Genomic DNA, 22,839 nt, shown 5'->3' with positions numbered 1-22,839 from the left:
TATGCAATTGATAATTATTTCAATTATTTAGCTATATTTATACATCGATCATCCGTGAGAATGCATTCGAAAATCTTACCCCTAGGATCAAATAGCGCTCAATTGGCCAATCAAGACAAAGGGAGCAAAAATTTCTCTATCCTGATTGGTCAATTCGACGCTACTCCACTCCACGAGTAGGATTCCCGAACGCATTCTTATCGAGAAATTTCGTTGTAACATATCGCGCCCACGTGACATATTGCGCAGCACGTGGGAGACACCGCTCGCGATCGCTCTCGATCGATCGTCGCAGTTTCGCATGCGCCAGCTAACTGTGTCGTTCTGTTTTGATCGTCGGGTTCGGGGAAACAATCGCATCGCTATTGCGTCATGTGAGTAAATCACGAGAATTTTTTCAACGCGTTTTTTTCGCCTGTTCTCCACGAACGACTGCTTTCGATCTCTTCCTTGAACCTTCAAAATTTCATCGTGAAACATTTCCACGTAAACTAAATTCGGCGTATACGTTATAACGACGCATATATACGCTGTTGTAACGATAAACATTTATTTCATCAACAGAATTGTCAATTAATCGCACAAGGATATTAAAAAAGGAGCAGGATGTTGTTGGCAGCGAGAATCTGTCGAGCTGGTGTCTCACCAGGCTTGACGTCCTTCGTCAGGAATCCGGTCGCATCGACGACACCGCAGTTCTCCAAGGGTCAAATTGCGAGATTATTCGTTAACGATGGACGTAGCTCTTACACGAGGACCGCGAGGAGGAGAGCAACCGCAGCGGAGCAAGCGATGGCACCAGCTGGTGAAACTGGTAAGCCGAATAATTTCATCTTCAATATATTTATGTGTGTAAGACTTGTACAAAATAATCTCTTAGCTAACTTACTAATGATAAGATCTTCTAAGTAAACAGTGTTAAAACAAATTTGTTTTTCGGATTGTGTTTATACAGTTTGTTGACAGTACTTTTTGTCCACAGCATTTAATATTGGAAAAGGAGCAGTTGCTGGAGGAGCGGTAATAGGATTAGGTGCTCTTTGTTATTATGGATTGGGTCTTTCTTCACAAACAGGTGCCATAGATCACGCAAGGTATGCAACTTGTTATATTAAAAGATATTTTAATGTTTAATAAAAATATAAAAGGCTTATTATTGAATTTGGAGTTTTCATCTACTGTAGATTCTAGGTTGCTTTTCGATACAATTATATAATATATATTGTCTCTATATTATATCATTTTAAAGTTTAAAATCTAATTTTTTAAAGTTTAAAATTTAATATCAATATAAGAATAATATGCATTTTATTTTGTATCAAAAATTTTTAATTTAATTCAAATAAAATTAGTACTAATAACATGAATAAAACTTTGAATTATTTTCTTTCACATAGCTTATGGCCCCAATACGTGAGGGACAGAGTGAAATCTACTTACATGTACTTTGGCACGTCCATCGCGGCCAGTGCAGCATCCGCGGCTATGTGTTTACGTTCTCCTGCTGTGATGAATATGGTGATGCGCCAGGGATGGATCGCTCTGGGCGTAACATTGGCCGCGATGATCGGCAGCGGCATGATTGCGCAGGGACTTCCGTATAAGGAAGGATTCGGTGCAAAGCAGATGGCTTGGTTGGTGCACACTGGCATCGTGGGCGCCGTTTTGGCACCCTTATCACTTCTAGGTGGACCGTTGGTCCTCCGAGCGGCTTGGTACACCGCCGGTGTCGTCGGTGGCTTGTCAGCGGTTGCAGTTTGCGCGCCTAGTGATAAGTTTCTAGCTATGGGTGGTCCACTCGCTATCGGTTTAGGTGTGGTGTTTGTCAGCTCGCTGGGTTCCATGTTCCTTCCACCTACGACTATCCTCGGCTCGGGATTGCACTCCATAGCGCTTTATGGCGGTCTCCTGCTGTTTTCTGGATTTCTACTCTATGATACTCAAAGGATTATCAAGCAGGCGGAAACGTATCCGATGTACAACACTCACGGCAGAGCAGCGTATGATCCTATTAATAAGTAAGTAATTGAGGAGCATGAAATATATAAAGGATTCTATTCAAGATTATGGTGGCAAATGTTAATTTCTTCTCTAGAAATATTAATAGAAGTGTGATTTTAAATACTTTTTTAAAATTGGAATATTGGATAATTTTTTTTCTAATGATATATTTTCTGCATAAAACATGATTTATAAAATATCTTTATCACATAAAATAATTTATATAGATATTTATAAGAATCATTTTATTATATAAGATTAATATTATTTTTATTTTTATAGCGCAATCTCGATTTATTTGGACACCATTAACATCTTTGTGCGAATCTTATCCATATTGGCCGGCGGTGGTAATAGACGTAAATAGAGGAATAGAGGAATACAACACTAATGATGAGTGATATTATAAAAATAACATATAAATTATAATAGAATATTTCAATTTAATTATAACATTTGCTTTAATAAACTGATAATAATTATAAATTGTACAGTTTTAAATTAAGATAAATAAATTTAAATATTTCAGTACTTAAATATTTCATTTATATATGTTTATACAGTATGTATAAGTCTTGTTTTTTAAGAGAAAAAAAAATTATTACACAATATACTGTAATAATACAACGATTGTTGCTTATGACTTATCAAAATATATATACATTATTTTCAAACGTTATATAATGCTAGGATTATATCTATACATCTGATGATGAAATATATAAATGTTTCTAATCAATTCTCACTGCTGTAAATCACTTTTCATTCAGACTATTTGACGACTATTTTTGCAGCCTCTGAGCGCTAAAAGTATCTAGCTGCGTTATACCTATTTAATATCAAGATAAATCGATATATAAATTTTATTTAAAATTTGCATTATCTATAAATGCGAATTGAATTTCCTAGTACTTTATTATTAATTCACTCACGGCGGGGAGAAAGAGGAGGAGGAGGAGGCGAGATTATAGGACGTGCGCGACAATATGTCAGTCTTCTCTCGGTTCTCCCATCTCAAATCAAAATCGACCATCGAACCGATAATTGACGAGTGCCTCTCCCTCTCTTTCTCGACGAGATTGCGTCACGAAACGAGGAGGACAAAGCGAGTCAGCAACCCCAACGGCAAAGAGGGGTTTGCGCCTGCGTTCTCTTCGTCACCAAGGGTGAAGTCGACGAGGGGGCGTGCGAGAGGGATACCAAGACAAAAACGTTCGTCGAAACGAGAGAGTGATATCCATCGGACAGAGAGAGAAAGAGAGAGGGACATTGAACGCCGACACCGTGGCCTCGCAGTCTCCTTTGGTTCGCGCCGCGCATGAAAACGCATCACTGCGCTTCCTTTTGCATTTCTACGAGTGAGTCACAGCGTAGCGTCCGGCTCTCGCTCATCGTGTACACATATCCAAGTGCTGTACACTTGGTGCAACGTTTCCGTCAGTTTCCGTCACGGCGGATGCGAGACTCCTGAGGCAGCGCGTCAAAGACGTCGAAGGGGAGCGAGGAGAGCCTCTTGCGTCCTGTCGATTTGAAAGCGTAAGTGACACACGAGTTTTTACAAGTACACGAAATATATTAGGACAATGGAGGTGCGCGATTGCGTTGCATCGCTATTTTTTGAAAAATTGACGTAGCCTGAAAATCATGTGAATCAGTCCCGCTTGCGTCAATCTTCTTTTCTTGCTTAGATACATTTATTTTTATAATTATCCGATCGATCAGAGAATACTAATTGATATCGACGTATTTAAAATTATATGTGAGAGATGCACTAATTTTTCCAAAGTTTTAAAATGCAGTCTCCTCTCTTTTCGTTATCATCTGATAATTATTGATACTACTAGAATGATATATTTATATATACCAATAATGATTAATGACATATTTTGCAATATTATTCGAATACTGGAAGAAAAAGTCATAGAATTACGCTAAATGATATTAATTAGCGATTTTCATATTTAATATTCTAATATTAAAATGCATTAATCGTGGACCAGTTGGGGTCCAGTTCTTTTTAATAATAAATTAATGAATTATTTAAAAATGACCTTTATTTCTTTTACAGAATACTTTTAAAATTGCAAATATAAACGTACTATTATTAAAAAAATTCAACATATTTCAATCCGATAAATTCCTAAGTTCTTTTTGAAAAGTGATGTGATTATTATACATATATCGATTCATTTTTTGTTCAAGTCGCAAATTTATAACAAATGTATCGATACAATTTTACTTCTATAGCTTTCAAAGAGTATAATAAGAATGATTATTTATTATACAACTTTAATTGATGTATAAATCAGTGAGAGTTATGCAAATTCGAATGAAATAATTTTGAAATAGTTGAGAATCGGGAGAAACAATGTATTGATTTTTCTATAATTATTCTAAGAATTTAAAAATGTAAGAATGAAATTCACACGATATCCAGTAAGTGATATTCATCTAATAATTGTGAAATCGTACTTTTATGAAATAATAACTATTAAATTTCTTATCAAAGTATATTAGGCGCGGATTGTATCGTTTTAATTATTTCCAGCTCTAAACAAATTACTCCATTCAATTCTATATGATTTATAAACTTTCTCCAATTTTTCCTCGATCGTTTTCTTAAAATTTCCCTGCGATCAACTGGTTCTCGGTGCTATAACAACAGTTGACCGAAAATAACTGTATATCTCTTCGCTCGCGTGCGCATCACAACATCTCGTACGATCGCTTCGCGATCAGGAGGATCTCGAAGCGTTAAACGCAGTGATGCATCCGGTAAAATGCATCTCGTTAATGGCCAACGGCAATGTGCGTGTATAAAAATGCGACAGACATCGAGACGGAGAGAGCGGCGCCGAACGATGCGACAAGACTCGACGAGACGATCGATCGACGCGTGACTCTGCGTGATTACGCCAGTAACGCACTTGCGAAGTCATCAATTCGCACTGAGAAGACAGTCTTTAAAGAAATGAAAAATTCCAAATACGAATTGCAAAATCTGTAATTTTAAATTGAGGGATATTTTTCTAAAATGTACTTGTAATATTTTTTTTAAATATACTAGGTCTCTTTAAAATCTAAACATTTTCGTGGAATTAATGTATGGAATTAATTTTATAATTTGTAGATAAATTACAAATGAAAATTAAAAATCCCTTTTCAACGTAGATTTTAGAATAAGATAATTTCTGGAATTTATACATTTTTGTGCATAACAAATTAAATTTTAAATATAAAATTATATAAATTTTTGGAATGTACGAATTAAATTTTAGAAATGTAGAATGTGCCCTGAATTTTCTATCGAAAAATATTTTACAAACGAATCTTTAAAAAAACCTGAGATTGATTTCTCAAGGCCAGTTAATTGCTGTGTTGCTGGAATTAATGCGGATATAATTATTCATGCCTACTATATAAAATGAAAATTGCGAAACTCTTTTGGCAAGTCGCCAAAGTACCATTTCTCAATGATTTTGCTCTTATATACGTTGGACACGCGGAAGAATGATGCACATCGCGAAAGAAGACTCGGGGGGTTGGAAAACAAGATGAGGGTGGTTAAGGGGCTTGCTTCAAGCTACTTGAGGGGTTGACGCGCACGTGCGAGACGGAGATGACACTACGCAGACGACAGTGCCGGTTCCAGGGGGTAACAAAAAAATCAATTGCGTCATTCGCAGTACAAGCATACATTTTTATCATAATTATTATGTCTCTCATTTTTCTTTAGATTAGTAAAAAAACTTAAATTATACTTTTTGATAAAAATCTATTATAGATCATTCTGTAGAGAATTTTTTATCTATAAAAATTTCATAATTTCTCTTAAATCATTACAGCAATCGAAGTTGTTCCAAAATTTTTTAACTTGATTTTTTCATATTTCTGATGCATATCTAGACAGAAGAAAAAATTATGTAATATGCGAAAAGATGAATGTAGGTAAAAAAATTACGCAGAAACAACATCCATCATTAATAAATTCAACGATAGTGAATTGTTGAGGGCGTTCTTGGGGTGCTCGGGTATGTAAAATCGTCCCTGGCATCGCGGGAGCGGGGGTGGCGAACATGTAGAGGGCTGTACATATGCAGAGAGAGAGAGAGAGAGGAGAGGGAGGGAGGGGGGAGCGGGCCGGAGAGGGTGAAACGAGGGTGTCGGTCGTGAGTCGATAAACCGCGGGGTTGAACGCGAGCACCCTTGCGCACGGCTTCAACATGGCGGATGGTGAGTCCCATTCCCTTTTACCCTCGGTAGCCTCGCGAATGCCGGCCGGAGACGGAGAGAGCGTGGCGTACGATCGATTCGCGACTCCGTCGCAACTCGTTCTCGATTGGCAGCTTCTCCAACGTTATCGTTTCGCGATCGGGAAGAAGATATCTCGCTCTCTTCCGCGCGCTCTCCTTCTCTTCTCTCCCTCTCGCTTTCTCGAGAGAGAGGAAATTAGTGTCGGTGGTGAACACAAGACTCCTCTTCTCCCGGAGACGGTGAATTAAGCTGGCCGTATTTCGTATTCTTTTTCAGACGACGAATCGATATGCGGCTCAGGGAATCCGTCTCGATCTCGGTGCCGTTGCATCCCGGAGGATTGAACAACAAGTAAGTATCTTGACGAGATGAGCACGAAAGGCGGTTAATTGATGGCCGGCCGATCACGTGCGGAGATAATGATCACCTAATTGAAAACCTGAAAAGAAAGACGGAACGTGCCGGAGCGTTTGCGAAAAGAAGCCCCTGCCTTCGTTTTCCATATTACGTAACGTGTTTTTGAGCGTGGGTGTTAATTTTAATCCTCATTGTGTGATTTTAATGACCGATTTTTATCAATACATTTTATTTTTATCACATTTGTATTCTTTACAATTATACTTTGAATGCTCGATTAATTCACAATCTTTTTTCAACTCTAGGAAAAGAATCTATGATTAGGACATATGTGTATTTTTCCTGAGCTGATAGCTTTCCTTTGACGATAAAAAAATGATACAAAAAGTAAGAAAAAGCGCATCGCTTTTAAAAATGATTTTTTTCATTTCCAACAAATGATTAAGAAATTAAACCGTAATTAATACTTTTAACCGAAACGAAGACAGAAAAAAAGGACATTCTTGTTTTGAAAATATATTTAGTTTTAACATGGAAATCTTGAAATGAGATTATATCGCATTAATTAAAGAAAAATATAATTGATTGAATAATTGCTTACTTGAATGAAGCCATTTTATATAATTTAATCAAGAAAAATATATTCTTATGATTTAAGATTTAATTTTCTTGAATGGAAAAGAAACAATGCTAGATAGAAAATAACATTTTTAAATCAAAGATTATAATTTTCTAAAAACAGAATTAAATAATTATATATTCTTGACATGACAATTACAATATTAAAATAAGACTATATAATTATTGAAATTTAAAATTATTCAATTCTTCTAAGAAGATTATAAATTGTTGCGTATATACGAAACAATGAACGCGTTAGTTTAGGTATATAAGTTTTTGATTTGACACTTATTTTTCATCTGTGAAAAATTGACCTAGCGATCACCTCGGTGAACTTTATTACGTTATTAATTTTAATTAGCATTTATTAATAATATCCCAATTTATAGTGAGCATGTATCCTTTGCACCTATCCTCTCTTTAAGATTCTGCAACACACATGTAAGAGATGCATAACGGTTGTGCCACATACAGACTGCATTAATCAATTACTATAATATTTACCCGACTGCGACAAAGTTGCCTGATCAGTTCCTAGTTATAAGTCGGCGCTAAATATAAACGTCTGATCCGAGGCGGCCTCGTAGGCGTGCTGCCGCCTATACCGCCTCGGCGAGCATCGGCAAACCCGAGTGTTATACCTAACGGCAACGGTAGTATCGATCCACCTGGACTCATTTCTCGGTCTCGCTTCGCAGCCAGCTCCGTAGGCCCGAGCCGATCGGCGCCGGCGAGATCGCCGGCGATCGCAACGAGAACGCGACCCGGGAGCCGGTCGACGAGTCGGCGGACTTCCGGCTGGCCGAGGACACCACCACGTGGTCCTCCCTGGCGATCGCGCGCGACAACGTCCAGCAAAGCAATCCGCAGTCCACCAACGTCAACAATAATCTCACCGAGCCGAAAATACAGAGGAACAGCTCCGTCGAGAGCCTCGCCGATTACGAGGGTGAGCATTGGGGTCTACAAATATATATATATCGATTCGAAGTAAAAAACAGGGGGAGTAATTACCCTCCGAATGTTCCTCTCGTGCTTCATATACAAATATTTGCGGAATTATTTTTTTATCAGATATCGACTTGTATCTCGTGTGCGAGAGTTATTTTTATTTTACGCTCTCGATAAGATATTTTTTTATTATACCTTGGGTTAATATTTATGTCATTTATATTTTCACGTCAATAATTTAAGGGAATTTCAATAATAGATGCATATCGTTTGTCGTGTCTGATACATTTTCTTATGCAATTTAATTAAATTAGAGAGATGTGAAAAATCTCTGAAATAAATTCAGAGAAAGAGAGTCGATAGTATAAAGAGGATCTAAAAAAAACGGGAAAAAGTAACGTGTAAGTAAGAGATCTGTATTGTTAGGCACAATCGAAGAGCAATCCGCCAATGTAAACAACAATCCGATCGAGTCGAGGATACGAAGGAACAGCTCCGTCGAGAGCCTCACCGATTGCGAAGGTGAGCTCCTTCGTCCTGAATTATTCCATGCACGATTTAATCTTGAAGAGGCACACGTAATGGCACATATAATGTAGTTTCCCTTACAATATAATTAAATTATATTTAATTCGTAAAGTTACGTATAATGATAAAAAAAAATTAATTAAAAAATTGATAAAATGTAAGGAGAAAAAATGTTTGAGAAAAAAGCAAAATGATAAAATAAACTCACTGGAGAAATATCTGTGTAATAGATGGACGTACATCTCTGAATCATTAGATCCATTAATATAGATCTCTATGTCCGTTGAATCAACAATGGATTGGCCTACTTTTCAAGCTCTTGTTTTAAGTGCTACCCTATATTGATGTCCGCGATTTTATTGGAAAGCAATGGTGTTTGAAGGTTTCGTTGCAGAAGCGTAGCGAACTTCGATATTTTCCGTTGAATGCCATTAATAACGCGCGCGTGCATCCTTGACATTAACCATCATCCGTAAAGAGCAGGGATTTTTAATTCAATCAAAGTTATTGGCAGTTATTGGGTTGATAATTAGCTTACGTGATAATTATTTTGTTGCAAAAAATTGAATTTATATTGACTATTGCATTGCTTTTATCAAGGATTTAAAATCTATGATTGATGCTAATTCCCAAAAAATTACTTTCGAGCAGAATATGAAATTAACCGTGTGTGGAATTATCTATAAAAATTTGTAGAATTAATGTATGGAATTAATATTCTGATATAAAGGATATATGCATAGAATAAATTTAAATAATTTCAATTTTAATTTAAAATTTAATTTAAAATCTAAATTGAAAATCTAATTTTAAAAAATCTAATTAAAAATCTAATTTAAAAAGAAAAGATCTAATTTTAAAAGAATTTGAATTTAGAATACAAATTATATGTTCCAAAAAAAATAATAATTTACAGAATTTATTATTTATCTACTTATAGAAAAATTTATATGAAATCAAGAAAAAAATTTCTTATTCGTATTAATCTATAATAATATTCAAACAGCACCCGTAGCTTCAGATAATAATCTGTCCCATAAAACCAAAGATCCATGAGCAAAGGACGGTCTGCAAAGCCAAGAATCTATGCAACCAGCCTTTATGCAAGTAATCATGTATGAAATCGAAAATTGTATAAATCTTATTAATCAAAGATTTTATAAACACACGATGATCTGCCCAATGACAATCAATAATATCTATCTAGCAACAGATTATCCATGGGATACCAAAAATATTCAGAAGACATGCTGTCAATCAATTAATTAAACCAGACGAATTATTCATGCAATACAAATACGATGAATTACATATGCGTGCCGAGTAATTGAGAATCTCGTGTGTGGGTCGCATCGCGAACGCTTTTTACGAGCACGCGAGCCTGATGATGACGATGAGTCACGAGTATCTAATGCGACGACGTTCAATTATCCGGGCAATATTGAGATGAATCGCGACTGCGAAATGTTCCAGGACGTAATTCACCGCACGAGAACTCGTCGCGCGAGCTGACGCCGTCCGAGTGGTCCGACTGGTCCGAGGAAGGGAATCTACCTGCGGGCTGCCGCGGCATCGTCAACCCCAACTATCCCGGCTTCCAGCATCTGGCGCCTTCCCTGCTGTCGGATACCGATCTGACCGAGGACGAGCACGACAGCTGCTCCGACTATCCGCCCCTCTACGGTGTCCATCCCGAGATAGTCCCGGAGAACGGCAACGAGTACAACAACAACGTCGACGACAGCATCAATCATCTCTGCGGTCAGCGCAACGACCGCAAGATCTTTTACGAGAAACCCAAGTTTAATATACAGGTAATCGAACGCTTGGAATAGATTACACTCGTGGTTCTCCCAAGTTTTAATGTGAGAGGATCTATAGATTAAAGTATTGTAGATTCGAAAGATTGTTGATATAAGCGATAATTGTACATATTTTTGACGGTGTACAATTTTATTTTTGTGACAAACTTTTTAATATCTTTAAAAATCCCTCCTCTCTTTGTTTTGCAAAATAATAAAATATTTCAAAAATTGTACATTTTTGCCGATTAATACTGTTATTGATAATTCAAGTTATAAGGAATAATATAATTATTAATATAATTAATAATATATTTGAAAATATTCCTTCTTCGAGTACTTTAAATAAATATTTTAAAATTCCGAAGAAAATGTATAATGAATGATTGATTGATCTCTACTTATCGAGTTAAGGATGTTTGATCCTGTTGCGTCTTGGACCGTCAGCATTAATATAATTAATAATATATTTGAAAATATTCCTTCTTCGAGTACTTTAAATAAATATTTTAAAATTCCGAAGAAAATGTATAATGAATGATTGATTGATCTCTACTTATCGAGTTAAGGATGTTTGATCCTGTTGCGTCTTGGACCGTCAGCATTAATATAATTAATAATATATTTGAAAATATTCCTTTTTCGAGTATTTTAAATAAATATTTTAAAATTCCGAAGAAAATGTATAATGAATGATTGATTGATGTCTACTTATCAAGTTAAGGATGTTTGATCCTGTTGCGTCTTGGACCGTCAGCAAAGAGATTGGACCAATTTGATTCGCACGATTCTTGATCATTCTCGCTCCCGCGAACTCATTCTATGACTAAGTCACACTTGTCACTGACAAAACCGGACGAGAACAGCCGGCACGAGTTATCAACGCGTAAAAATAATCGAATATACTCCTACGAGAGTATTCTCGCGTGACATCATCATCGCCGCTCTCGTCTCTCTCGTTCCAGACTGTGACCTCTCTGTATGAGTCGGTGGTGCCGCCTTCGGAAAAGTGCATTAACTACGTGAAGAGCGTGGAAGTCTCTAGGTCCGAGAAGAAGGCACAGTCGCCCGAGCCGGAGGAGGTCGTCGTCAACGGCGTCGTCGAGGCGGAGACCCACCTGACGCTCCTGGACGAACGGGAGGAAGGTCTGGCCGACCAGGTAAGCGAGCAGACGCCCGAACTGTCCCGAGCGGTCCTCGAGAACAAGCGTGAGCGGGAGGTACCCGTCGAGGTCGAGCTGGTGGAGCTGACCACCAGTGTGAATGAGAGTCTGCAGTTTCCCGAGATCGAGGAAATCCTGGATTCCGGGAAGACCAGCGAGATCAGCGAGGTGAGCTCAAATTGGCGGTTTTCTTGACGACTTGAGTCTTGTAACATGCAATTAAAAAAACATTTATGCAACGATAACAAAGACTTCCGAAGAGAAATGATTTCATCTGTAATTTTGGCTTTAAATAATATTAATATTCACAGTACTTACTTACTTTGTTCTGATTTTGATTAATCTAATTATTATCATAATAGCTAATTTTGCGCTCATCTAACAATCTTGTATTCACAATCTGATACAAGTTAAATCTGTCCAACTCTTCTGTTGATTCCTAAGTCATGCTAATTATATTATTCGTCTATACAATTAATACTTGATTAGCATAAAATATCCATACAATATCTTAGCGCAAGATTCCTGTAACATTGGCGTACATTTAATTTGCATGACAATCACCATCCCGATTAATCCTACTTCCTGTCGCACCGGCGTGTTTCGCGCCCATCTAACTCCCGTGCACGGTCGATTAAATACGAAAACGATCTCGGTGTGGACACGCAGACAGAGGACGTCGCGGTGGAGCACATCGACCTGATACGCGAGGCAAAGGAGTTGCCTCACTTAGACCGGTCCAAAATAGGCAATCGCCAGCCGGTGACGACGTCGGCGGGCGGCTCGGCCGACGACGACGAGTCGGAGAGCAACAGCGACTACTCCGAGGGCTTCGCCGAGGAACGACCGACCTACACGAAGCTGGAGGAGATCGATCTGCTGTCGAGCATCGGCCGCGACATCGGCGTCGACTTCGAGAAGTACGCCCCGGTGCCGGACGTGGTCGCGATGGAGTCGATCGAGAGCATACGCGGCGGTCAATCGCGAGCCACCTCGGTCATCAAGGATCGCATTGAGGATACCAACAAGCTGCTGGACCGCGAGCTCCCGGAGGCGTCCAGCGCGGACGTCCGGAAGAAGGAGAAGATGGTCAAGAATCAGGCCAAGCGCCGTCAGCAGCAGCAACAGCAACAACAGTCGCGAAATTCGAATTCTCAGAGGCGCCCTGATAAACGTAGGGCCGATATTGACGGATCAGGTGATTACTTGATATTTGATTACGTGACATTTTATTATCTCTTTTATTATTGTAAAATCCTATTTTTAATTTTATTTTTGCATTTTATTGCTCTCTTTCTCTATTTCTATTATTGTCTCTTCTTATATTATTTTTTATTGCACCGACTAATGTTTTCTTTGCTATAATAATGTTTAAATATTGAGCTTTGTTTCTGTAATTATTTTACTTTTTGCTCCAGAATATTTGTAAATCTGTCATAAACGTGAATATATTTCTTTTGAATATTCCATATATATTTTTACGTGACATTTTAATATCTCTTTTATTATTGCAATTCCTATTTTAACTTTATTTTTGCATTTTATTGCTCTCTTTCTTTATTATTGTCTCTCTCTCTATTATTGTCTCTTCTTATTAATAAAATATTATTTTTGATTGCACGGACTAATGTTTTCTTTACTATAATTATTAATGTTTAAATATTGAGCTTTGTTTCTACAATTGATTATTTTACTTTTTGCTTCAGAATATTTGTAAATCTGTCATAAACGTGAATATATTTCTTTTGAATATTTCATATATATTTTTTTACATATGTATACTCTTTCTAATGCAATATACGAATGCAATATACTTTACGGCACATTTTACGGTAATTAACTGCAATGTTTTTCACTTAATTGGAAAAATAATTACTATTTGCATTATCAGCGTATCCGACGAATTACATACAATCATTACGTACAGTTATGTGAGTGACTTAAATAGATTGTTATCTCAGTAAGTACTTTTTTGCAATGCCACAAGTTTATGGTTTTCAGTATTAACTAACTCTCAAAGTTAAAGTTTACGCTAAAATAAAATTCTAGAATTTTAATAAAATTTTCTCATTAATTCACACACATCTTTTAAATTTCTAGTATCTATAAAATTCATATTAAATCACGATAAAAATCATAATGATAGACTTGGGGTACATATACTTTTTAATTATTTTTTCGGATGCATCGAACGAGATAAACCGTAAATTTTAGACCGACCACTCGAGATTACGCGATGCTCCGGTACTTTTTCGTTTCCGTTCGGCTGTTTCGGTCATGCCTTCCTCTCATGCCGCAAAAGGTTCTCACGTTTAGCGCTCGTGCACTGTTACAGGCGGCTTTGACGTTTACAACATCGAGACAGCAATGCCAAAGATCGATCTAGACGCGATCGAGTCGCATCTCCGAGCTGCTCGCGAGGAGGAACGTCGGGTGAGTAATTAACAATTTTCTTTGCCAACAATAATTATCACGAAGAATGTTAGAAATTAAATCTTAATCTCGTGTGATTTGATTCTCAATCGACTCTGTGTATATTTTTATCTATTAATTCATCTCTCCATACATAGTTCCATGCGCGATTTTATCGGTTTCCAATATCTCCTTTCGCTTTCTTTTTCTTATACAGAAATAAGGCTTAAATTAATTCAAGTTCTCGGGTCAACGAAAGTCCTCGGTTCATTCACGCGTATTCTACTTAACGTATTTCGACATTCTATCCACCCAAATTACCGCTGACTCTTGAATATGTTTGGCAAACAGCGGATAAAGGCGCCAATTTTGCATATCTAAAGTTTCGCGTCTGCGAAACTGAATGCACTTTGCGGGGGCATGCATAGTGGGCGGATGCATATGTAGGTCTTTGATACGAGAACAGACATGTAACAAGATATACAAAGAAACATCTGGGGCTTTAAATATTCTAATGATTTTCTCTAAAATTGCCTTTCTCACGCAATCTACAAAATCTTATCTTGCTATTTACACGAAAATTTCTGTAATAAATTTATTAAAAAAACTCACTAAAAATGTCAAGAAAAATAAAAAAAGAGATTCCGATTATTAATATCGACAGACGCGATGGTTTGTATCGCGCAATTGATAAACCCTGACACGCGTTTGGCGATTTCAAGTGACGAAGTGCATGAGCGATGAAATATAAATAACTAATAATAAGTTTCAAACTTTGTATGCATCCAGAATTATATTATTTTCTCGATGCTTTGAATTGTGAAAATTATGTGCTTTCCCCAAACAGTACCAAATATTGCAGAAATATTATTAATATTGTTGTAACATTGCAGCATATTACTGCAATTTACTGTTCTGTGCTGTATGAGACGTTACGCTATTTTTCTGTTACAACAAAATTAATAATAATATATAAATAAAAATAATAAATATATAATATATAAATAAAAATAACAAATAAATAATATATAAATAAAAATAATAAATTAATAATATCCCTGCAAAATTTAAATTTTTAAATTAAAATTCGATCGTTGTTGGTTTATATCGAGAGGATCGTGCACCGAATGTTGAATCGCGCGTAGGTTAAAAGTAACGCATGATCGGTCAACCGAAACGCTTTACGCACGACCCCGAAGATGATTTAACGATCTTTTGTTGCAACGCGATGCAGCTTGCATAGTGCATTAAATTTAAAGCGTCTCTGCGTGCAACAGATCACTCTCTAGACTTTCCAGTACGCAATACGACATAATACGATTGTGCAAATTGAATGTATAACTTTCTATTTTATATGTCTCTAATTATCTCTAGCGAAATACACAATTATCTACGCTGCTTCTGTGAGAAAGAGAATATGTATGAGAATAGACAGCAGATTGGAACGAGATAAAAATGTTTTCATAAAATTTTTAGAAATTGATTTACGCTACTTTCTCGCAGATCAATATTTAAATGAGATTCTCCTGCTTGATTATAGTGTGTCATATCTTTAGTCCTTAATATTTTTTGATGCAAAGGAATTTTTATTTTTTTATTTTTATTTTTTAAAAGAAGAGTATTTAACTAGAGACCCACGTTTTGCTGTCCAAAATAGTTCGTTGTTTTGTGCTTCCTAGCATAATTTTCCAAAGGAGTGCGCTTTTCGTATCGTGGCGTTAAGTTTGTCAAGTTATCAGATTGCAAAGTTATCGAGTTACCGGGTATACCAACTTTAATGCTATGAATGACAACGGCATACAATGCAATACAAATCGAAATACGATGCAGAACCGAGGTAACGAGACGTATATCGTGTATCAACTTCCTTGCGTTTGGAAATTTTACTCCGGAATGAGATCCAACGAGAGCACAAGAGACGAGTACAAGAACGTATTTCACTATCAGATCATTCACTTTGAGAGCTATTGTAAACTATCCATCGGGACCCATGCGATTCTCCACCCGTTTTCCGCGAGTTGCACGAACTCGGAAACGCGGCCAACACACACGAGCCAACACATCCTTGTCCAACACTTTCACCGGGGGTCTCTGTGAGAAGCCTTCCTAGGTGCTAGGCTTCGGTAGACAGGACCACCACCACCATCACCACCATCACCACCACCACTGCTACCATCGCCATCACCATTGAACACCTCCTTTGCGGCCAGCAAACCTTAACGAAGGATTTCGCTCGACTCGCTTTGCAGTCTGGTGCCGTCTTCGTTTCGCGCGCGCGCAGGCAAATCTTCTCGCGACTCTTCTTCGGGATCAGCAGCACCTCAGCAACCTCGATCTCGACCTCAAGTCCGATCGACGACTTGATCACGGATCGCGAGAAGCCGATTTCATGAAGTGGAAAGAGCGAAATTGTACAAGAAAATCATCAGATACACTCTAGAAAGTTTGACTCTGCGGACAAGGTTGCTTGAGGGGGAGACTTTTATTCGAATCCAATTCTTGCGATAGAAGGTGGTGCGCGATCATGGGCAGCAGCAACAAGTCGCGCAAACACTACAAGAAGGACTCGAGATTCGTCACGGATCTTTACACGTTCACTTACGACAACGACCTCGATTTTGTAAGGGAAGCTTATCGTGAAGGATGAAGGGCGACAGTGTAATAATTCACGATTGGCAAATCTGATGTAACTTATTGTTAGACAGGAAAGGATACAAATCCACGAAGCCATTCTGTAGTTTGACATTTCGCCTGTTTTCTCGAATCTTGTTTACCACATTCTTCAAATAGTATAAGAGAAAACATCTAAGTTACATCGTTATTTCATCTCGATTAATATATAATCTCATTCTTATTTTTTGGCTAATAAAGAAAATAATAAAAAATAAAATAATAAAAATAATAAAAATAATGCAAAGATAAATTACATTTTATTGAATAACACGATAATATTGACTCAAAGAGAGTGGAGATAACTTCGCTGATAATTTTGCGGAAAAATGTTATGATAGTTGAGAAAAGGCACACTTTATTTAATATATTCCAACAATGTTCCATCAGCAGTCGTGAAATAATTTACAAATAATTATTTACAAATTGTCTCAAGATTCAAAATGATTCAGAGTAATAATACTTTGCTATTGAAATACTCTTCCATTCTTAATATTGTGACTCATTCAACCATTATGTTTCATTGACAGTGTTTTTCTATACTTGTCATTGTATAGCAGCGAATGATTATTGCAGCACGCTTAATTTCGACACTCTAAAAAAACGGAAATGTCGCCACAATTCTAACACAAGATATGTTAATTCGAGTTATTCTATGAGTCAGAAGTGCGGAAACGATGTTTAAAAATTCTAACGTTTTCAGTTATATTCAAACAAATGTGATACAAACACAAGGTGATGAGAAATATGTCAAAATTGCAAACGTAAGGAAACCTCGCTATTTTCTACAATGTCTTCTCATGCGCGTTTCGTTTGCACGTGACTGATGCACGTGCGATTGCATTATTACGTCTAGTGTCAGGCTTGGATGCGCCAGATTTAATAATTCGTCCGATTCCTACTTGCGTTCCGACAGAAAAGTCGACGAACTGTACGATTCGGTTCGGTTCCGGACCGACGCAGGCGTGAAAGTGGGTCACGGAAATCGTGGTGTTAATGAACAAACAGATTTTTAATGTAGAAGCAAGTTCCCTTGCTACGATCGTAATTATCTTGTTTTATTTGTCAAATAATCTGTAATTAAACTCGAGTACGAGGATGCTGGGCATGTTTAATACACTTCTAAACATTGAGCTAGGAAATATCTATAATCAAAATTACATCTTTGTACGAACAGATATATAATTTAAATTGAGTTATATATATAATTATATATATAATTATATATATATAATTAAGATATAATTATATATATATATATATAATATATAATATATAATATACTATATATACTATATATAATATATATAATATATATAATTAAGATATAATTTAGATTGTTCTCTCTCTCTTACAAATAATTCTATAACATCGACTAAATAATTCTTAAAAATTATTTTTGATAGCGTTTTACAATTTTGCAAAGATATTAAGAAATTAAAAGATATTGCCTCTGACTATCATAACATGTAATAATATGTTTAATACATTTAATAATATGCATCTCGTTCTCGAATCTGTCGTCCTTCGCAAGAGGGTAACATCAAATTATTGTCTCGTATATCGTGTATATTGCATTATAAAAGCGAAAAGTGTTAATTTGTGTGGCATCAGGATAATGATAAAGGAACTGAGCCGAATAAACCTCCGGAACCGAGTATATCAGTCGAGCAAGAAACGAAGGAGAGCGAAAGAGAAGATCTGATTACACGATTCGACAGGGTCATACGTGGTGAATCTGATTGCAATCTGCAGGTGCGAATTGATTTATGAAAATTTAGCGAGAGGACAGCAACGATATAATAATCGATATAGAAATATCAAAGTTTATGATACTATTATTTATTTATGACATGTAGGATTAAACTAAATATCTTTTATTTCTGAATCTTTAGATGCTTTAGATATATGTTTAACTTTGAATTCGCGTCCTATCCAGATAATAAGATTATTCTTTGTGAGAATATCATGTCTAGATCTCTTCTATATCTTTTCTTCAAGATCTCTTCATCTTTTCTTTACTTCTTTATGCGCGTGTATTATTATATATTCATGTGAAATATTTAGATCTAGGATTATCAGTTCATGATCTTATGTGATAAAATATTATCTATTATTCTTTTTTATATTTATATTTACAGCGACGGAACGATCGCGAGGAAATCAGAAGGAGACTCGCAATGGGGCCTGATGCTGAGGATTTACGCGCCGAACGTGGACGAAAGCCAAGTCTCCAATCGCGTCTTCAAAGTGGTTCGTAGAATTGACTTTTATTTTCTTCTTATATAATAATAAATAATGAATACGCGAATTATAAATAATTAATTTTCAAGCGATAGTCTATCACATGAATCATTAATAAATATACGCGGAAATAATATACGTTGCTTTTGTAATGTTCATTCTTGCTCACACATAGTTATGTACTTCATATTTTATTAAAATACTGATAATAATCTTGAAGAGAGTCAAAAATAATCACTAAATTATCCAATTATTTTGCATCTTCTCATCCAATTAAAATACTAAACGATGAATCATGATTCATTTCGCGCAGGAATGAATCTCCAGATCTGCTTCATGAACGAGACCTCGTCGGACACAGAGTCCCCGGGGTCAGAAAACGACACATCTCCCGGATCTACACCCACGTCTCTCGGTTCGAAGCAACTCGGCGGGAAGCAACACGCGCCGATGAGGCCACAGGTGTTGAGTCTTCCGTCTCTGAGACTCGAGAGCGCCAACTCCACACCGCCAGTTGACGAGGCGGACTTTTTCGCACGTCAAGCTAGACTGCAGACTGAAGCACGAATGGCCCTGGCACAAGCCAAGGAGATGGCACACATGCAAATGGAAGTGGAGAGGCAGAGGCTGAAGCAGAGTCCCATCACCGAGATGGTGCGATGCAGTTTGGAAAAAGTTAGTAAAGAGTTCTTGTTTGTTGTTAATTATTCTAGGCATCTAAAATAAATTGTTAATTATTAGTCATAAATACGTAAAATATGTAGAATCTATTTACCAAAAATTCAAAGAGAAAAAGAATTATATGAATATATATTCGAGACATTTAATCTTTCTTTAGGTCTGTGTTTACCTTTTAATCACAAATTTTATCGTTTACATTTAATTAATTCTTGGATCTTGCCTTTTCTCTCTAGGTCGGTGTTCAACTGGGAGAAGATAGACGTAGATTGTCCCGAGTTCTTCTCACGGAATTAAATGTCGCACAATTGCAAGTAGTGGCGAACGATTTACACGCGAGGATTGCCGCTTTGAATGAAGCGCTCGTTGAAGGACTTTTGAGGAGAGATGATTTGCACATGGAACAAGATTCGATGCTCGTTGACGTGGAAGATCTCACTCGATATTTGTGAGTGCTTTTAAAATATTTATGCAAGAATTTATTATATTCAATTATAAAAACGGTATAGATTGAGTTTACTAGTCTATTCGATTAATTTTTTTTTCGACTTTTGTCAACATTATTTACATATTTAGCAAAAAGTATTTGCAAAAATTAGTGAAAACTTTGATTTTCAAGCGCTTTTTAATTAAAAAACTTATCGAGATAATATTAAAAATATGACAACTAAAAAACAAGATATTAAAATAATAAATTCGTTTGTGCAAAAAAAAAAAAACAATAGAGGTGCCAAGCAAGAATCATTGAAGAAGAAGCAGCAAAGCATGCAGCAGACGGCAAATCGAAATCATCAGCAGTCCTCTCCAACTCCAACGAAATTGTCTATGAAACCGAAATTGACGCACTTGAATCGCGGTCTGGTTGCCCTTGTAAGAAAATAATCTTTCGCTACGAGACTACGAAGTCTCGTCGGAAATTAAACTCCGAACGGAGCGAAACACCACGAACAACTTTAGAAAAAAAGAAAAGCGAAGAAAAGAGAGAAAAGAAGAAAAATCTTCCTTGAAAAAGTAGGCAAGAGAACCTTTTTCAGAAGAGAAGATGAAAGAAAGAATAAGAACTGAAACTTTCTTCGCGACAGAGAACGAAATGATCTCCATTGAAAGAGCAAACGGAAACTGCTTCGAGAAAAAAAAATAGAAAAGATTTTTTTCCAAGAGATGGATAATAAAAGAAAACTCTTCTTTGAAGAAAAGCTTCTCAACACTAGAAGAATCATTGCGTTAGAGATCGTGGTGTATAATTGCTCGAGAACTCTAAAAGACATTGTAACGATCAACTTTAATAACAGTGGAATCGTTCTCATAAAAGGAAAGCAGCACATATCTCTTTCCTCTGAATTACCAAGAATTTTTACAGCTTCGTCATTAATTACGTGGAAGTAGAGATTTACATATGTGCGTATAAGCGAACAGAGCAACGATCCTTCGTTTGTATCCAAGAGATTCTCCATCTCTATCTCCTGCTCTGTATTCGCTCGGCCCCTAAGCTCACATTATGTCCCGCGACATGCATGTATCTACGAATGTATCGATTATTCGCCTTTATGAATAATAGCGTATCATTAGCGAAAGCGGATCCCTTCTCTCTGTTGTACATATAACGGAAATTTATATTATTGCAGTATCGAGATTCCATATAGTGTTTAAAGAACGCTTCGTTCCGGTCGTCCATTATAAGTCGTTCACGCGTGCGTTGATGTGATGTTAATATTTTGTAAAATCGTATCAATTTAATATTGCATATGGAAATAACAATTTTGAATCCATTCCTAGATTCCGATAATTCCACAATTATTCGGATGTGTATATTCTCTGCTTCAGTAGATCTCTAGATCCGCCAATAGAAACCGTCACAGGTATTGATTTTATAAATTCTTCGCGTATAAATTCGTCGTTCTCCACCTGAATCGGATAAACGATATACTGGGGAGACGATAAACTAGTTTTTATCTATCGCGAGCGACGAAGAAAGTCGACGTACTTTCTTGAATAATGCAATGCTTGTAAAGAAAGGTGGAAAGTAGATAAAAGTAGGTAAAAGTCCGTCTCCGGTGGAGACGACAAAGTGCAATGACCGTGAAGAATGAAAAACGCGTTACATATCCAAATAAATGATCTAGCAAAAAAAAAAGATTAGTTAATATCTAGAGCAATTATGAAAATGTAATCGAACATAGAAATATTTGATCGAACGGAGAGTTTACGCTATTATACGAAGACGGAGCTTTTTCGAATTCGCTATCAAAATTATTCATTCTCATGTAAATTATTCGGTTCTTGTATCATGTATTATGTTTGCATGTCGGTCTCAGACGATCTCATTTACATACGCAGGATTTTTCAAATGAATGTAGTCGAAATAAATTTCAACGAATCTAAAAACTACAATTAACTTCGTTTCTTAAATCCCCGGTTCTCATCCTTTTGATACGTCGCGATTTATTTATAATACAAATTAGGTATATTTTAAGTAAAAACAAATGCTCATGTAAGTAAAAATTGCAGTACTTGATATAATTTCAATTTTTTAATCTCTAGCTCCCTTCTTGATTTTTAAGTGAAAGTGGAAAAAAAATTATTAAGAAAATTATTTCGTACGTTTTAATGTATATCATTTATCATAAATCCCAAATAAATCTCTAATCCTTGCGTGTTATGAGAAAAACGAATTCTTTTTGGCACATTGCTTTTTTGCAAATGGATAAATCGAGAATATATCCATTTCTCGCAATACTGTTTTTCTAAGAATATTTAGATTAAAGTGGGACAGTTTCATCAAAGGGGAAGACGACATAACGAGTTTACTGTATTTTAATTAACGTATTTAAGGCAATTCAGATCTACTCTCAAATAACGTTTGCATCATAAATTTGTCATGCAATCATATAGGGGATCTCTGAGACGTGCTCCACTTTGCCCATAGTTAATCGAGAACGAGGGCAGCTTTTTAGCCATCGATTGTGTAGTAATATAAAAAAAAAAAAAGAAAAACAAACGTCACGAAAAAAGATCGCTCATATACACGATTATCGCGAATATTCGAAATCGCGCAATCGGTGGTCATAAATGCATCATCAAAGAGAGCCGCATATTATCTACAAAATACTTTTAATCGTAATATTAATTAATAATATACAGATTGTAAATAATTAAAC

The 22,839-nt window shown here is 36.4% G+C and overlaps 2 protein-coding genes across 7 annotated transcripts; both read left to right on the top strand.

Moving 5' to 3' along the window:
• The first annotated feature begins 214 nt into the window (after nucleotides 1-214).
• LOC105249457 (growth hormone-inducible transmembrane protein-like) lies at nucleotides 215-2,490 on the top strand. The gene is made up of 5 exons (XM_011254940.3): nucleotides 215-374; nucleotides 565-814; nucleotides 983-1,094; nucleotides 1,398-2,018; nucleotides 2,284-2,490. The coding sequence occupies exons 2-5, from the start codon at nucleotides 607-609 to the stop codon at nucleotides 2,366-2,368; spliced, it is 1,026 nt and encodes a 341-aa protein (XP_011253242.1). The 5' UTR covers nucleotides 215-374; nucleotides 565-606; the 3' UTR covers nucleotides 2,369-2,490.
• Nucleotides 2,491-3,283: 793 nt separating this feature from the next.
• LOC105249458 (IQCJ-SCHIP1 readthrough transcript protein) lies at nucleotides 3,284-22,749 on the top strand. Of its 6 annotated transcripts, none has more exons than XM_011254941.3 (13): nucleotides 3,285-3,537; nucleotides 6,532-6,606; nucleotides 7,932-8,182; nucleotides 8,611-8,706; nucleotides 10,186-10,526; nucleotides 11,480-11,845; nucleotides 12,347-12,875; nucleotides 14,013-14,110; nucleotides 18,374-18,514; nucleotides 18,901-19,012; nucleotides 19,317-19,678; nucleotides 19,918-20,129; nucleotides 20,407-22,749. In XM_011254941.3, exons 2-13 carry the CDS (start codon nucleotides 6,545-6,547, stop codon nucleotides 20,561-20,563), a joined length of 2,727 nt encoding a protein of 908 aa, XP_011253243.1. In that variant the 5' UTR covers nucleotides 3,285-3,537; nucleotides 6,532-6,544; the 3' UTR covers nucleotides 20,564-22,749. The 6 variants fall into 6 exon arrangements, with proteins under 6 accessions (XP_025264969.1, XP_011253243.1, XP_011253245.1 ...); XM_011254942.3 differs by lacking the exon at nucleotides 3,285-3,537 and adding an exon at nucleotides 6,013-6,234; XM_011254943.3 differs by lacking the exon at nucleotides 8,611-8,706.
• Nucleotides 22,750-22,839: the final 90 nt, after the last annotated feature.

This window comes from Camponotus floridanus, unplaced genomic scaffold (assembly GCF_003227725.1).
Source record: "Camponotus floridanus strain SB8 unplaced genomic scaffold, Cflo_v7.5 scaffold10, whole genome shotgun sequence".
Taxonomy (NCBI): domain Eukaryota; kingdom Metazoa; phylum Arthropoda; class Insecta; order Hymenoptera; family Formicidae; genus Camponotus; species Camponotus floridanus.
Note: the sequence above shows the minus strand (reverse complement) of the source record. Positions and strands in the feature narration are given on the sequence as shown.

Bases quoted from the DNA above. Each gene is read 5' to 3' on its own strand.
- LOC105249457 (XM_011254940.3), top strand. From the start codon at position 607: ATGTTGTTGGCAGCGAGAATCTGTCGAGCTGGTGTCTCACCAGGCTTG. The intron at 815-982 runs GTAAGCCGAATA...TTTTGTCCACAG, and splicing joins GGCACCAGCTGGTGAAACTG to CATTTAATATTGGAAAAGGA. The intron at 2,019-2,283 runs GTAAGTAATTGA...TTATTTTTATAG, and splicing joins GCGTATGATCCTATTAATAA to CGCAATCTCGATTTATTTGG.
- LOC105249458 (XM_011254941.3), top strand. From the start codon at position 6,545: ATGCGGCTCAGGGAATCCGTCTCGATCTCGGTGCCGTTGCATCCCGGA. The intron at 14,111-18,373 runs GTGAGTAATTAA...GTGTGGCATCAG, and splicing joins CTCGCGAGGAGGAACGTCGG to GATAATGATAAAGGAACTGA. The intron at 18,515-18,900 runs GTGCGAATTGAT...TTATATTTACAG, and splicing joins AATCTGATTGCAATCTGCAG to CGACGGAACGATCGCGAGGA.